Source organism: Polypterus senegalus, chromosome 4 (assembly GCF_016835505.1).
Source record: "Polypterus senegalus isolate Bchr_013 chromosome 4, ASM1683550v1, whole genome shotgun sequence".
Classification (NCBI taxonomy): Eukaryota; Metazoa; Chordata; class Cladistia; order Polypteriformes; family Polypteridae; genus Polypterus; species Polypterus senegalus.
The window spans coordinates 219,169,501-219,187,695 of NC_053157.1; the positions used below are offsets into that span (position 1 = coordinate 219,169,501).

The following is an 18,195-nucleotide window of genomic DNA, read 5'->3' on the forward strand; positions in this document are numbered from 1 at the left end:
TCAGCTTTTTATTAAAAAAAAAAAATACAAATACTGTGCACAGATAAGTATTTACTTAGTTACAAAGTACTTGCAATATGTTCTAATAACCAACAACAATATAACTAAGTTCCATTACCTTATGAAATTTTCCAGGCAAAGACAACTAACACAGCTAGTAATATAGAAATATTTAGAATATTATTTCTTTACCCTAAAGGTTTTCAGGATTGGGTTATTTTCTCATGTGTTGCCCTTTTCTGTAATATGTTGTGAACAGAAGACTCTCTTTCTGTTCTCTGTTTTTTACTCTTTTCTTTCTCCTTTGTATGCCAACCCTGTGACTTCTCTCTTATCATCAGCAAAATCAAGAACAGCAGCTGCACAGACAAGTCGAGGGAGTTTTTGTACGGCTCTGTGTCACTGTGTGAGAGGCCAATCATAGCCCTGCTGACAGTAGTAATGCCCTGCATCTTCAGGCTGCACGTTACTGATGCTCAGAGTATAATCAAGTCCTGAGCCACTGCCACTGAAGCGACTTGAGATCCCAGACTGCAGAGTGCTTGCATCATAAATCAGAAGTTTTGGAGCTTCTCCTGTTTTCTGCTGATACCAGTCAAGATAAGTATAGCTGCTATCGGTAATGGAGCTGCTGGCTTTACAGTTTATGCTGACAGTTTCTCCTGGCCGTGCAGACCGACTTGAGGGAGACTGAGTCATGATGATATCTCCATAGGATCCTGGATTGAAGAGATTACAAGAGATTAAATAAAGTGCAATTAGTTTATTTTTTAAACATAAATACAATTACAGTACTACTCAGTAGAATTCACATAACAGGTGTGATAATTTTATTTGTTAATCTCACCTTCAAACAACACAAAGAAGGTCACCAAAAACAGAAGTGAGAAATCCATCTCCACTGTGTCTTAGAGACAGGCTTAACTGACTCGATCTCAGTGACTTCACTCTTTATGTCTCAAGCAGCTTTGAGGAGAGACGTCAGTATGCAAATCCTGAATGGGGAAGAAACAAAGGAAATGAAGTGAGGGTTTGCTAACAATGAACTGAGAGAAGGGAGAATTAATGTATCTGCCATTTTGTGGTTTTATCAAAGCCTCACTCATTTTGAATTAAGGAAGGCTGGATATCATTTTTGTCCTGAACACTCGGTGACGTGACTGTCCATTCCCTGCATGTACTGTGTATGTGTGATTAGCTGGCTTCGCTGTAGCACTGACTGAATCTTTTTGCTGGTGTCAAAAAATTTAATTGCTATAACAAATGCTAATCATTTTTGCCTTTGTTCAGTTTTTTTTTGTTGTTTTTTTTTTCAGCAATATAAGTTCAATTGCTTCCCACATAATATAGTGCATTGCTGTATAAAGTAAAGATTACTGATGTAGATGAACCCAGCAACAGGCCTTGGAATATGAATAAAAACATGATATTATCCATCTATCTATTTTCTAATCCATCTTATCCACTACAGGATTGCAGGGAAGCTGAAACATATCCCAGAAAGCTTAAGGCAAGAACAGTCCTTGGACAAGACACAAGCTGATTTCAGGGTGAACACACACACACACACACACACACACACACACACACACACACACACACATCAGTTGTCCATTTAGCATCACCGGTTTACATACTGTAACCTGCATGTCCTTGGAGGAATCTGGAGAACATGGAGGAAAGCCACATGGACACAAGAAAGACTTTCAGACTTCACACAGGGGCCACCTGGAATGGGAACCCTGTCCTCATTAATTTAAGGCAGCAGTGCCACCATTGTGTCATTCGTAACATAAGAAGAGAATCGTGTTGTGTTTGTGTCATCGTTGAAGCCTTTTAGAAAGGTATTTGTGCAAATAAACCTTTTATTTAAACCGGGACTTGCATCTGTGACATTGTATCTGAAGTTTGGGGTGCTACAACGCCCTCTACTGGTCACACTCACAATAAGCCTTTTACTTACTTACACTGGATTCAGATTCCTTCACTTTCTATACACTTTGTTGTGTTATAAGTTTAATTTTTACATTAATACATATTTGCATTTTCTTCACATCAGTGTACATTCAACAATCCACAATGACAATGCAAAAGCATGCTTGCAGAAAGGATTGCAAATTTATTAAAAATCAACAACTGAAATCTCTCCTTCATGTACAGTAAGTCTTCATACCCTTTGATGTGGCACTCCAAGTCATGGCTCGGTGCAACTTGTTTGCTTTTATTTTCTATGAGATGTTTGTATAACCTGCGGTGGGCTGGCACCCTGCCCGGGGTTTGTTCCTGCCTTGTGCCCTGTGTTGGCTGGGATTGGCTGTGTTAGGATATAGCGGGTTGGAAAATGACTGACTGACTGACTGTTTCTATAAGTTGATTGAAGTTCACTATAGGAAAATTAAATTAATTAAACACTGTTTAGAAAGGCACACTTTTACCTCTGAATATTCTGTAATAACACCGCATGTCAGGATGAAATATTAGCCATGAAGTCCAAGCAGCTCAGTCTAACCATTAGAAAAAAAATTGTGGTGAAGTGTCGATCAAGGAAAGGGTACAAAACCATTTCCATAGCTTTGGGTGTTCCCAGGAACAGAGTGACATCAGGTAATTGTGAAATGAAAGAAGTCTGGAACCACCATGACACCTCCTATAGTTTTCCATCTTGCCAAACTGAGTAATAAGGTGAGAAGGGCCATGGATAAGGTGATGACCAAGACCCCAGTGGCCACTCTAATAGAGCTTCAAAAGTCTTGGCTGAGATGGGAGAGTCTGTCTGAAGGATGACCACCTCACCAGCACTCCATCAGTCACACATTTATGGTAGAGTGGGTAGAAAGAAGCCACCTTAGTAAAAAGCTTTTGACAACCTAATTTGTACTCTAAGAGCATGAGGAAAAAGACTTTATGCTCTGAATTGACAAAAATTGAACTCTCTGGGCAGAAATACAAGCATTATGTCATGAAAAGACCAGGCTCTGCTCATCACCTGCCTAATACCATCTCTACAGTGAAGCATGGTGGGGGCAGCATCATGCTATGGGGGCTTCTCAGCAAAAGGGATAGAGAGACTGGTAAGAATTGACTTTACAATGCAAGACAATTACAAAGAGGACCTAGAAGAAAACCTGCGCCACAGTGCATGTAACCTCATACTGGGGTGACGATCCACCTTTCAGCACAACAATGACCTGAAGCTTACAAGCAAGACAACACTGGAGTGGCTTCAGGTGACGTCACTGACTGTCCTTGAATGGCTGAGCCAAAGCCCAGAATGAAACCCCATAGAAAATCATGTGTGTAGAGACCTGAAGATCGAAATTAACAGACACGTCCCACTTTTTCAAGTGAAGCTTGAGAGTATCTATCAGAAAGAATGGGACAAACTGCCCAATTCCAGATGTGTGAAGCTTAAAGAGATTTACCCAAGACAGCTTGAAGTTGTAATTGTTAAAAAAGGGACTTCTACAAAGGGTCTAAATATTTACATGAATCAGAGATTTCAGTTTTGATTTTTAATAAATTTGCAAATCTGTTCATTTTGTCCTTATGAGTAATTAAGTAAATAGAAGCAGAATTAAATGAGAATCAACCCCCACTCCATTCAAGTAGGCAAATTCAGGAGGATGTGGATGAAGCTTGCTGGTAGAGGAGTGCAGGCGGAGAGAAATAGAGAACAAAAAGACTGTGCTTTGTCTTCTGGACATTGTGCTGTTGTGGGGAGCAAAGAAAACGCTTCCCACCCTGTGAATAAAAGTGTGCTGTGTGACAATTTGTGTTCTGCTTGTCTGTGTTGTGGTTAGGGCTTAGACCTGGTGCCCTTTTAATATTAAAGATTTCTTTAATTTTTAAAGGATTTATTTGAGAGTTTTCTAAATAGGCAAACCAAAGAGGAAAACAATTCAAAATCAGAAAACATACTGTATATCAGTATTTAATGAACAAAGCAGTGTTCAAAACCAGAAAATCTGCACAAGAAACACAAATTGCATATCAAAATCAGGAAGCACAAATGAAACAGTGCTGAAGCAGAAATGAGATCTTCAGTTTCTTATTCCCCAGCTGCATGACTAAGTGGCTCTGCCTCCTTTGGCTACACATGCTGGAGACAGACAGTGAAATAGCGGATGCTCTAAACTTTCATTTTTCTGAGGTCTTCATAAGTGAGGAAGTGGATAACCTCCCAGAGGTAAATGCGACTACTGAGGAGGTACTGAGTGATTCAGAAATTGTAGAGGGAGAAGTGCTGCTCAGATAATATTTACCCTCGACTTCTTAAGGAGGCTAGTGAGTACATATATAAACCCTTGACAGGTTTGACAGAAGGTGGACTCTACGCTGTCAGCTGGTAGACAGTGTTCAGAAGCCATTAAGAAGCAAACAGAATGTGAGATTATATAGCGCCTTGATGTGTGAAGTACAAGTCCAAGGAGGTTCTGCTCAACCTTTATAATACATTGGTGAGGCCTCATCTGAAGTATTGTGGGCAGTTTTGGTCTCTGCGATAGAAAAGGTCCAGAGTAGAGTGACTAGGCTCATTCCAGTGATACAGGGGATGAATTATGAAGAAAGATTAGAAGAGCTGGGCCTTATCAGTTTAAGGAAAAAAAGATTAAGAGGTGACCTGATTGAAGTGTTTAAAATTATGAAGGGAATTAGTACAGTGGATCAAGACTGTTATTTTAAAACTAGACATTAAGCCCGTTACAATAACGGGCGCTAGAACAGTAGTGTATAAACATTAGTAGGAACAATCTATATTAAATGGCAAGGGTCTTCGACCTCATTCTGTTTCTTGTTATAATTTTTTTTTGTCAAAAATATTTTTGCAAGAAGCCTAAAGTAAAATAATAATAAAAATAAAATAGAAACATATATGATAATACAGTAAGTATAATTAATATTGCCTTAGTGTAAAACTTTGTAACAATCTGTAATACACAATATCTGAAGAATATATTTAGGAAAAAGTTTTTATTTTTTTACCTCATAACATTTTTCTATAAAATTTCATTATAGACAACATTTTTTGTAAATACTCTGTCTGAGTTTGGCAACAGTTTGTCTTGTTCAGGACCATCTACAACCTTGACAACAACATCTGAAAAACTTCTAACTCTTGATAATGCAACATACAACTGACCGTGGCTGAATACTGGTTGTGGCAAGTAAATGCCAACTTTTTCTAAGGTTTGCCCCTGAGCTTTATTAATTGTTATGGCAAAGGCTAATGTAACAGGAAATTGTCGCCTTCTTAAGGTAAAGGGTAAATTAGTACAGGACGGAGCCAAATCAATACGGGGAATAAAGACGATGTCCCCTTCAGCTGAACCTGTTATTACTTGAGCATTGATGAGATTTCTTTTCAAGTCTTTAACAAAGAGGCGGGTTCCATTGCACAATCCTCTTTTAGTGTTTATATTTCTAAGGAGCATAATTATTGCTCCCTTTTTAAGGTTCAGTTTATGCCTCAGCATTCCTGTTGGAGTTAGCTAATTAAGAAACTCAATAGGATAGTTCTGCATATCTTGCTCAGTCGAGTCATCAATTGAGTTTGAGCTGAGGAATGTCACAGTATCTCCTTCCAAAATGTTTAGCACCTCCTCATTTATGGTATCAACATCAGAGTTCTTTGGGCAAAGAATATATTTTTTTGCTATCTTTGAGACTTCAGCAACAGGAATTCTTTCTCCAAATAAGTCTTTGATGATATCTCCTGTGCATAAAATTTTTGAAGGGATTTCAATTATGTCTTCAGGCAAACCATCAATGTGTGGTGTATCACCATTGCCAACTTGGATCAGCCAGTTGCTGAATTCAGTGTCAACTGAACGGATATTGTTTGTAAGGTTAAGTACTTGGAAGTTTTGCCACAGTTTATTATACTTTATACCTGCTTCGACAGTTTTTGTCCGGTCATCATGAGGAACCACGGGAAGTGTTTGCCGAAAATCTCCACCAAGTAAGAAAACTTTTCCTCCAAAGGGTTTGTGGTTATCCATTATTTGTTTCAGCAGTTTGTCAACCACTGCAACAGCTGTAGAGGGGGCCATAGTACACATCCCAAATGAGTATTGTAGATGATCTCAAATTTTCAGCATCAGCAGAATTGAGGCGCATATTTCATATTAAGTTGTCAAGTATCGGAACAGGTAATTTGAACTGAGAGTGGTATGTTCTTCCACCCTCAAGAAGATTGGCTGCTATACCTGTGGAGGCTTCAGGGAGTGCAATGTTACCTTGTCCACGAACTGTGCTGAGAAGGGTTTTGTAAAGATTGGTTTTACCACTTCCTCCTGGACCATCTAAGAAAAAACAACGGTGGCAAAGGTTGACATTTTTGGTTGCAGACAATATTTTTTCTAAAGCTGATTTTTGTTGTCTGTTTAATGTTTTCTCCATTTCTTCAGCTCTGTGTTTTTGAAATTCCTTGTCATACGTATTCCAAAGTAGACCAGTATTTGGCATTGTGGAACGAAATCCAAAATCTTCACAGGTTTTGCCATGTAGTACCAGAATGTTGGATATTTCTTTAAGTGCGATGTTACGACATATTGTGCAATCATCATAGTGTTGTTTATGTTTGTGAACTAAATCCTCAATGAGGTATTGCTCATATTTCAGGAAAAGATCAGTCATATTTTGTAATGATGCAAAAACGCAGATATATGCAAATAATTCCCTAAGTTGTTTAGGCATTGTGAATTGGACAGCATCTTCCATAGTGTTGTCCCACACTTCATCATCATCAATAAGTCCTTTAGCTTTTGCGGCCTCTCGGAAAGTGGGATAGACATTTCCATGTACTGTCCTCAGATCTTCAAAGGATACAGCACCTGGAACATGTAGCAATAGTAGACGCAGACAGTAGCGCTCTGTATCTGATGTAAAATTGACAGAATACATTCGTCCAATAACTTTTTCTGCACCACGTTGACGTAATTTCCAAGTACAATTTTCAGAGTCAAACACATAGTGCAAAGGAATGTCAGAATATAATATGGTCTTTGCTTCATGTTTTTGTTGATTTAATTTGAACCAAGCTGTCAATTGAGTATCACGGTTTGAAGCTCTCTGTACCACTCTGGTAATGTCATTTGGGTTGAAAAACACTGATTGTTCTTCAGGCAGATGCACCGGTAATCTATGGATGGTATGTGATTGATAATGCATTTCAAACCCATTCAAGTGCCATGCTGCTTCTGAAGCGCTGACATACCTTGAATTAATAAAGGTCTTAATTTCATCGTGATTCAAAGTACCTTGTTCTTGAATGACAACATTAGATAGATAGATAGATAGATAGATAGATAGATAGATAGATAGATAGATAGATAGATAGATAGATAGATAGATAGATAGATAGATAGATAGATACTTTATTAATCCCAGGGGAAATTCACAAGCACAATCATGACCTTTGTACACATATTTAAAAAGGTATTTAACGCTTTTCACTGATGCGCAAACTTCAACATTAATGTGGCAATTGTACTTCAAGGCTAGGTAAGGATTATATGGTACAACCCAACTGTTATCAATTTAATAAGAATTATACTTTGGCCTGTATTTTTTCTCTTGTACTTTGGAAAGCCATTGCTGTTAGCAATAGTTTTTATTTGGAATTCCTTCGGAAAATCCTTAGAGCATTTGTCATTTGTCATGCATGAAGAATTAGGATTGAGTGCTCCACATGGTCCATGAATCATATGTTTTTTTACAATTGCATGTAAGCGAGGAGTGATTTCTAGATTAGGGATTTCAGCAGAGACAATTTTATCTATCAGTTCTTCATTTTTTGGTTTACAGCTTTCTTTAGGAATGAGAAGTATGTGAGCATGTGGTAAACCTCTCTTTTGAAATTCCATCACGTAGACTATTGCTTTTAGGAGTCCAAAAATATGTTTTTTACAGATATCATCGATCAGAGCTTTCAGTTTAAGGTGAAATACTCTTGCAACTAAATGTGGTTGTCCATCAACAGGTTGACCATGTTGAAGGTTATTTACAATCTTTTCCCATTTGGGATTGCATGTCATTGTAATAAAAAGATCAGGTTTCCATATTTTCTGACAATTGCCATAGCATCTTGATAATTCTGTAGCATGTTTCTGGGGCTACCTGCAAATGAAGAAGGCAAAATATACATTTTTCCAGGACTCAGGCCTGCTTCATTGGCTTCATTAAGTAAATGATCCATTAATCCTGAGTATTTTTCAATGCGCAATTTAGGCTGATTTTGACGTATATAATTGAGTCTGTTGGCTTCTGTTTTTACATATGCATCAACTATATATTGCTGTGTAAGGCGGCCAGCATTTAAGAAGGGGTTAAAATCCTCTCTGATGGAAAGACGGTAACCGTAGTATTGCATTTGAGTGACTCTAACTCTAGGATTGCGTGACTGGTTTGCTAAAGTTAATAAAGCTTGTGGGCTGTTTTGCAAAGGTATGTCAATTCCCCAGCTTTGATCCCCATAGGGGAATAACAATGGGTAAACCATGGGTTCCAAATTTGGATCAAGGACACAAATTCTTTGTGTTGTTCTTTGGTTTGTATTATCTTCACTTGTTTTGCAGTGTATAAGAAGATCTTTTTCAAGTGGTGGTTCTCCGATCATGATTTTGAAAAATAAAAAGCAACCTCATTATATTTAGGTGCGCATAAATGTATAGCATAAGCTTTGGTTATTTTTGCAATCTTGTACTATTGTCATGGACAATTCCTTAATAACATTGCCGGTTTTGGTGGCTTCCTCCTCATATTCTTTTTCAACTTGGTACAACATTTTGCAGGCCTCTGCAAAAGGATTGAATTGCGCCATAAATGTACTTAATGTTTGCATAAGCTCTGAATTTATTCCCGAGTTGGCAGAAATTTGCATTCTTTGCTCTGCAGCTTCAGAGGGATCTAAAATGTATAATTGTGCAAACTGTCTGTTTTCGCCCTGTTGAGGATGTAGTGTTCCTGCTCTGTGACAAATTGAACCGTGGATTCGGAAACAGTATGGTCTTTCATAGCCAAGGATGTGAAATGTTAGCTCCCATAGATGCAAATGCTAGAGCACTATTTATTGACCTTATATTATCCATGAAATTTTTGCTGTAATGATGCTAACCTGTATTAAGCTGTTGTATGAAATGATTTGTTCGAATTGGTTGAAGATATACTTTTCCTTTTGAGCAACACAGTGTAAATTTTTGATCAGATGGTCTTTCCGCTTCAAAATGTTTTGCTTGAGAAAAGTTGCATATGTGAATATGTGATTTAAATCTCCACATGTGTGGGGTATGATGTTACCCTCATTAATATTCACCATATCATTTATAAGTGCAGTACATTCCTTCTATTGTGGCTCTTAATTCTTTTGTTTCCACTCGCTTACTCCGGGCCAGTCTCTGTAATTTTGCATGTCGCAGACGTTGTAATTGTCTGTTGTGTCTGTTTGAAGATCTCTTATCCTGCCTCTCTTTATTTTAGCTTGTTGCTGACACATTGATTTTCGTTCATCAGCAGAAAGACTTGCTCTCTTAGCTCTGTGTGTTTTGGCATTTTTCTGACGCTCATTTTCCTGTTCTTCTATTGATCTATTTGCTCTTCTGAGTCTTTCTTGTAGCGTTTTTATGACGCTCATTTTCTTTGTCTTCAATAGATCTATGTGCTCTTATTTTTCTTTGTCTATCAGCCTTTCTTTTACTTGTTGAGATTTCTGTTCTTTCAGGAGATGTTGCTTAAAAAGGGTTTGAGTGTCAGTGTCTTTTGTCCCACATGACGTGTCCTTTTTTTTGGGTGGCATGTTGTTAGTAGATAGTTAGTAAAAATGCGCGGGGCACTATATGTGGCGTCTCTCCAGCAATGGATTTTATGTGCGCGGCCGCGAGTACCCAATCAGCACTCTCTCCAGAAAATGCGCGGGACACTATGTGTGGCGTCTCTCCAGCAATGGATTTTATGTGCGCGGCTGCGAGTACCCAATCAGCACTCTCCCCAGAAAATGCGCGGGACACTATGTGTGGCGTCTCCCCAGCAACGGATTTAATGTGGCTGCGAGCAATTAGCACTCTCTTCCACCTTTATTTGCTTAGCATGCACGACTGAGGCTAGTACCAAATCAGCATGTGTGCCCAGCTTCCAGTGTAATGTGCGAGTCCACCGGTGTCATGCCATTCATTGTGTGCCCAGCTTCCAGTGTATGCGAGTCCACGGTGTCATGCGTGGCTCCACGCATGCGCACTTCACCTGAAGACACACACGGACAACTGGACGCACACAAGGGTTTTATTAAAGAGAATGATCAGTTCATCAGGAACACGGGGACACAGTTGGAAACTTGTTAAGGGTAAATTTTGCTCAAACATTAGGAAGTTTTCTTTACACAGAGAACCATAGACACTTGGAATAAGCTACCATGTAGCATAATAGACAGTAAGAGTTTAAGGACTTTCAAAACTCAATGTTTTTAGGAAGAATTAAGTTGATAGGACTGGCAAGCTTTGTTAACCTGAATGGCCTGTTCTTGTTTAGATTGTTCTAATTTTCTAATGTTCTAATCTTGTAATATATATCTGAGATGATATTGAACACAGTAATATATACATTGTGGTGTACAATTACTACCATCACACCAAGACCGTAATCTTAAAAGAAGTTAAAATAATAACACCATATCATAATGCTAACTGTGTAGCTTATTTCATTAGAATCAACTGATGACAGAAAGCAGTCTTCTCATTAAATCTGCTCATTGCTTACTTAATGCAGTGCAGAACAGCTTTTACTGATTCAATTTATTTCACTTTATAGGTATTTTGTAAAAATGTTATGTGACGGTGCAGGTCCAACTCCATGGTCCCTCTTCTCGTTTGGGAGCCTCTTGAATCCAACACTGTCACAAATGGTGGCAGTGGTGGGATGAGTGGCAATGAGGAAAGAAGAAAAGGAGACAGCGTAGCAAGCGGGATAGGTACCAGACTTTGAAAGTACCCACAGAACCAAGCCAATGGAGGACATTTTAAAGACTGAATTTTTAATGGACATTTACTTATTGATTGTTTTATTGTCTTTTTAAAGGTCTTATTCTTTTAATGTACTGTTTTTAACAGTGTCTTGGGTTGTTTTAGTGCTTTTATTGATTTGTTTTTAGTGCAGTATAGGGCCACGCCATGGACCTGTGCCACTAGTTGCACTGGATTGGAGGAGGCAAACAGCTAGCGGCCTTTAAGGGGGGAGGTGTGTGATGAAGTGAGGTCCACAGCTGATTGGCACCTTTTTAAATAATTAATCACCGCACTTATATCTTGGTAAGAGGAGGTGTGTTAGCGTGGCAAGAGTGGTTCTTGGGCACAGGTGTAGGACCCTAATTGGCACTGGGAGCTGCTAATTGACACAGCTGTGCCACGTCCCCATTTAAAAAGGGGAAGCGTGAGTGCAAGGGGAGAAAAAAAAGGATTGAGAAAGGAAAATGAACGGAGGTTAAAGAGAGAAGAAGGCAGGAGGCAGAAAGAGCCGATGTGGGAGTAAGTGAGCTGAGGAGAGCAGGCTCGAGAATGAGAAAGCAGGCAGCTTGGAAATGAGCCCTGAAGAAGAGTGTGTGGCCAGTGCTGTTGGGGTGGTTGGAATTTGGGTCGCTCCAGATGAGCTGTTCCAAGGAGCGGGAGTGACCCGGAGCTTGCGTGGTCCACCGTGGAAAACCAGGAAGGAATCAGGGGTTGAGGAGGCTTGAGAGTAGAGCCCAGGTGTGATCCTCAGTCCAGCAATGGATCCTCTCCATAGCCATGGGACGGCAGGCAACCAGACCTGAGAAAGTCAGCTGTGTCTGCTGTTTGGGTGACTCCTCAGCTGCAAGAATAAGCAGAGAAGCCATCACTGTTAAAAGAAAAAGGCATCAGGTTTTTAAAAATGACTGTTCCTGCTGGTTATTTTTAACCTTATTTTAATGGATTTATTTATTGTGATTTTAGCCTCCACTGATACACCTTTTTATGGATTATTTAATTATGGATACTGGAGCACTGCACTTTTTGGGACACTTGTTTTTGTTCGATTGTTTTAATTAAAACACTGACCACTTTTGCTCCTTCCCCTTGCTTCATGTGTTGTTCTCACTTGTACAGCTCATCCCAGTTATGGCTATTGACAGTGTCGGGTTCAAGAGGCTCCCTAATGAGATGAGGGAGCATGGAGCTAGATCCGCACCATCACATGTGTTGATATGGTTTTGCTGCATCTCAAATACATTTTAAAGTTTCTTTGTGTTCATGTTTCAACTCAGTGACTCCTGTCTTAGAATCGGTGCTAAGACTGGCTGCACATGTGCCACTGATCAGGGCAGGTTTTTAATTGGTATCTGTCACTGTGTGAGTGGGGCTTCTTCTGTCTGCAGACAATAATAATGTCCTGCATCTTCAGGTTGAACTCCACAGTTGGTCAGAGTGAAGTCAGTCCCTGATACTATGTCAAGAGTGTTTTGGAGGTGAAAAGAGTGTCAGGCAGAGTAATGATTATGAAGTTGGAAATTGGAGGTGCGATGATGAATGTTGTTAGTGCATATGCCCCTCAAGTTGGGTGTGCAATGGGTGAGAAAAAAGATTTTTGGAGTAAGCTGGATGAAGTGATGAACAGTGTACCCAAGGGACAGAAATTGATGATTGGAGAGGATTTCAATAGGCATGTTGGTAAAGGGAACAATGGAGACGAGGAGGTGATGGGTAGGTATGGTGTCAAGAAGAGGAATTAAGAAGGTCAGAGGATAGTGAATTTTGCCAAAAGGATGGACATGGCTGTGGTGAATACGTATTTTAAGAAGACGGAGGAACATAGGGTTACATACAAGAGTGGAGGAAGATGCACACACGTAGATTACATCCTATGCAGAAGAGTCAATCTGAAGGCGATTGAAGACTGCAAAGTAGTGGCAGGGGAAAGTGTAGTTAAGCAGCATAGGATGGTGGTCTGTAGGATGACGTTGGAGATCAAGAAGAGGTAGAGAGTGAGGGCAGAGCCAAGGATAAAATGTGGAAGTTGAAAAAGGAAGACTGCAAGGTTGAGTTTAGGGAAGAGGTGAGACAGGCACTGGGTGGCAGTGAAGAGTTACCAGACAGTTAGGAAACTACAGCAGATGTAGTAAGGGTGACAGCAAGAAGAGTGCTTGGTGTGACATTTGGACAGAGGAAGGAGGAAACAGAAACTTGGTGGTGGAATGGGGAAGTACAGGAGATTTTACAGAGGAAGAGGATGGCAAAGAAAAAGTGGGATAGTCAGAGAGATGCAGAAAGTAGACAAGAGTACAAGGAGATAAGGCGCAAGGTGAAGAGAAAGGTGGAAAAGGCTAAAAAAAAGGCGTATGATGAGTTGTATGAGAGGTTGGACACTAAGGAGGGAGAAAAGGACATGTACCGATTGGCTAGACAGAGGGACCGAGCTGGGAAAGATGTGCAGCAGGTTAGGGTGATAAAGGATAAAGATGGAAATGTACTCACAAGCGAGGAGAGTGTGTTGAGCAGATGAAAAGAGTACTTTGAGAGGCTGATGAATGAACAGAACAAGAGAGAGAGAAGAGCTTGGATGATGTGGAGATAGTGAATCAGGAAGTGCAGTGGATTAGCAATGAGAAAGTAAGGACAGCTATGAAGAGGATGAAAAATTGAAAGGCCATTGGTCCAGATGACATACCTATGGAAGCATGGAGGTGTTTAGGAGAGATGGCAGTGGAGTTTTTAACCAGATTGTTTAATGGAATCTTGGAAAGTGAGAGGATGCCTGAGGAGTGGAGAAGAAGTGTACTGGTGCCGATATTTAAGAATAAGGGGGATGTGCAGGACTGCAGTAACTACAGGGGAATAAAACTGATGAGCCACAGCATGAAGTTATGGGAAAGAGTAGTGGAAGCTCGGTTAAGAAGTGAGGTGATGATTAGTGAGCAGCAGTATGGTTTCATGCCAAGAAAGAGCACCACACATGCAATGTTTGCTCTGAGGATGTTGACGTCGAAGTTTAGAGAAGGCCAGAAGGAGTTGCATTGCGTCTTTGTGGACCTGGAGAAAGCATATGACAGGGTGCCTCAAGAGGAGTTGTGGTATTGTATGAAGAAGTTGGGAGTGGCAGAGAAGTATGTAAGAGTTGTAATGGGATATGTACGAGGGAAGTGTGACAGTGGTGAGGTCTGCGGTAGGAGTGATGGATGCATTCAAGTTGGAGGTGGGATTACATCTTATTTGCAATGGTAATGGACAGGTTGACAGACGAGATTAGACAGGAGTTCCCGTGGACTATGATGTTTGCTGATGACATTGTGATCTGTAGTGATAGTAGGGAGCAGGTTGAGGAGACCCAGGAGAGGTGGAGATATGCTCTAGAGAGGTGAGGAATGAAGGTCAGTAGGAACAAGACAGAATACATGTGTGTAAATGAGAGGGAGGTCAGTGGAATGGTGAGGATGCAGGGAGTAGAGTTGGGGAAGGTGGATGAGTTTAAATACTTGGGATCAACAGTACAGAGTAATGGGGATTATATAAGAGAGGTGAAGAAGAGAGTGCAGGCAGGGTGGAATGGGTGGAGAAGAATGTCAGGAGTAATTTGTTACAGATGAGTATCAGCAAGAATGAAAGGGAAAGTCTACAGGACAGTAGTGAGACCAGCTATGTTATATGGGCTGGAGACGGTGGCACTGACCAGAAAGCAGGACACAGAGCTGGAGGTGGCAGAGTTCAAGATGCTAAGATTTGCATTGGGCGTGACGAGGATGAACAGAATTAGAAATGAGTACATTAGAGGGTCAGCTCAAGTTGGACGGTTGGGAGACAAAATCAGACAGGCGAGATTGCTTTGGTTCAGATATGTGCAGAGGAGAGATGCTGAGTATATTGGGAGAAGGATACTAAGAATAGAGCTACCAGGGAAGAGGAAAAGAGGAAGGCATAAGAGAAGGTTTATGGATGTGGTGAGAGAGGACATGCAGGTGATGGGTGTAACAGAGCAAGATGCAGAGGACAGAAAGATATGGAAGAAGATGATCTGCTGTGGCACCCCTAACGGGAGCAGCCAAAAGAAGAAGAAGAAGATGGATGAACTCCACTGTGGCATCAGTCATCAAGACTTCTTCTGCTCTCTTCTTTTCTCTTCTGGCCAAGTACTCAAAACACAGGTGGACTAAGTGACATTTTCCAACTGAATTCAAGATAGGAATTTACATAGAAATTTTTAGTTTTGTAATGCATATGCGTTGAAGGATCTCCTTACAAACTCTGTCGAGAGGGTGCAAAATTGCTAAAAGACTCATCTCCGTCTCCCCCCACAGTGTTGAGAAAGCATCCAGTGTGGGCATCTCACTCTACCCCAAAATGGTGTACAGGTTACGTGATGTACCTTGAAATAACACAATGCACTGTAAATATGACAAGAGCAATGAACAGCCCAATTGATGACATGACTAACATTTCTTTCATAGACCAAAATCACAGAAGGAGTGCCACAGTGGGCTTTACCAGGTCCTGTTTTTTTTGACAGCCCCACAGCCTTGACTTCCTAAGATGACAAGAAAAAACTCCCAAGAAACCCTTATAGGAAAAAAATGGAAGAAATCTTGGGAACGGCAGTTTAAGGAGAGACCCCTTTCCAGATACTACTGGCCACAAAGTACTTTTGAAAGTCCTGGTCTGATTTGTTCACTGCTTGCATACATGGAACATTGGAAAAATAATGACCCTGAATACAATTAAATAAAATTGAGTCTGAGTCATAATTTTTGATTTTCACTAAACAAGAAAAGACTACGGAAAGATGTTTTTCAAAACAGTATAAGGAAAATAGAAATAACATTTTTGTATTTCATGCCAGTGCCATGGATATACATGATGATGGCAACTGAGTATTGTCTGCCCTGCAAAGCCCTGGGTGAGACTGAGATTGGTGATTTCTCCCCTGTTTGACCGAGTAAAGGATTGTGAAACACTCAGTAGTATTAGGAATACTCAGGTGTCCATCTGTCTTGGCATGTGAAGAGTAGTTTGCTTCAAATGGGGTGAGTCTGGTCAGTTATTAAATATTTGGGTTCAGAATAGAATGAAGGAGATGTAAAATGTAACTTTCACCAGAAGGAATTAAGACCTGGGCAGATCAGAGGCAGGGTAGCAGTTTATCTTCTGGGTCATTTTTCTCCTGGCAAGAGAAAAGAAACAAAGAGATCGACTCTCACTCATGTACTGTAAATCAGCCACTGTAAGGTCAAATAACTCCTTTCATCTATCTATCTATCTATCTATCTATCTATCTATCTATCTATCTATCTATCTATCTATCTATCTATCTATCTATCTATCTATCTATCTATCTATCTATCTATCTATCATGTAGCGCCTTTATTTCTATCTATCTATCTATCATGTTCTTAAGAATCAATTATAAATACTTTGAAATAACTTAAATCTTTTGTCCAGTGCCCCCTGGCTCACCAGTATGAGAAAACTACCACATATGATAATATCATTTTATGTCTGCTTAAGCAAGACGTCGAGCTTTTGGGAGTCCCACCCCAAGACCTGTTAAACCCAATTTAAAATGCCATGTTTGGACCACATTTTATGCAAGAAATTTTCACCCTTATGATAAAGAGCAAACCATAAGGTGCCTTAACAAAAAATGATCAGAAGGACTTGAAGTTGTGCAGGCCACATCAACCGACCCCAGGAGTTTACTTCCTAACGGAACACAAGGGGTCAAAGTTACTCCTTTTCAGAAAACCTTGAAAAATTGAGGATCTTTAATATAGGAGTGTCGTTTTATGTTATTTCAAGGATACTGATCACTAATATTATAATATTTTTGATATTTGATTCTTAACTGGTGGTTCTTGCCCTCTAAGGCCACTTGAAGAAAGTTAAAAAGAACAAATTTCAAACATAAGCATGTAGAGTATCGTTTTAGACTATTGTAAAGTTAATGATCACAAATGTGATATTATTTTTGATCCTTTACTAGAGATGTAGCCCTCGGTGGACCTCTACCAGAGGATAAAAAAAATTCCTATAACAATTGAGAATATCTGGAGTTTAAACATTTAGACTAAACTGCCAAATTTGCATTTTTCAAATATCTGATGTAGCAATTTTTGTTTATTTTTGCACTTCTATCTTTAGAAGTAAATTATTGCAATGATGAACACCACAAATTAGGGCATCTTATGATAATTCAGACTTTTCTGTCTATAAATCGGATAATATTGCATACATGCCTACAGATAGATAGATAGATAGATAGATGTTTTTTTTTAAATGTATTTAGTTCTTCTTTAATCCAAAGGTTTTCTGGATTGGGTCATTTTCTCACATGTTGCCCTTTCTGTAATATGTTGTGATGAGAAGACTCTCTTTCTGTTCTCTTTTTCTCTTTCTTTCTCTCTTGTGTGCCAACCCTGTAACTTCACTCTTATCACCAGCACAATTAAGACCAACAGCTGCACAGACAAGTTGAGGGAGTTTTTGTACGGCTCTGTGTCACTGTGTGAGAGGATAGCTGTTCCTCTGCATACAGTAGTAATGTCCTGCATCTTCAGGCTGCACGTTACTGATGGTCAGCGTATAATCAAGTCCTGAGCCACTGCCACTGAAGCGACTTGAGATCCCAGACTGTAGAGTACTTGCATAATAAATCAGGAGTTTTGGAGCTTCTCCTGTTCTCTGTTGATACCAGGAAAGAAGATTAGTGCTTCCACTGGTAATGGAGCTGCTGGCTTTACAGTTTATGCTGACAGTTTCTCCTGGCCGTGCAGAAAGACTTGAGGGAGATTGAGTCATGATGATATCTCCACAGGACCGTGGATAGAAGAGAATACAAGAGATTAAATAAAGTTCAATTAATTTATTTTTAGATATAAATGCAATTATAATTTTACTCAGTAGAATTCACTTAACAGGTCCAATAATTTATTTATTTCTAGACCTCACCTTCAATCAACACAAAGAAGGTCACTAAAAACAGAAGTGAGAAATCCATCTCCACTGTGTCTTAGAGACTGGCTTAACTGACTCGATCTCAGTGACTCCACTCTTTAAGTCTCAAGGAGCTTTAAGAAGAGACGTCAGTATGCAAATCCTGAATGGGGGAAGAAACAAAAGAAATTAAATGAAGGTGAGCTCAACAATGAACTGAGACCAAACTGAGTACCCAAGAAGGGAAGAGCCTTGGTTAAGGAGGAGACCAAGA

The 18,195-nt window shown here is 39.8% G+C and overlaps 1 gene segment (V, D, J or C); it reads right to left on the reverse strand.

Annotated features, from left to right (window-relative positions):
* Positions 1-219: 219 nt before the first annotated feature.
* LOC120528017 lies at positions 220-1,121 on the reverse strand. The segment is given in 2 exon segments: positions 220-719; positions 848-1,121. Coding segments are annotated over 2 exon segments (369 nt in total).
* Between the last annotated feature and the right edge of the window lie 17,074 nt (positions 1,122-18,195).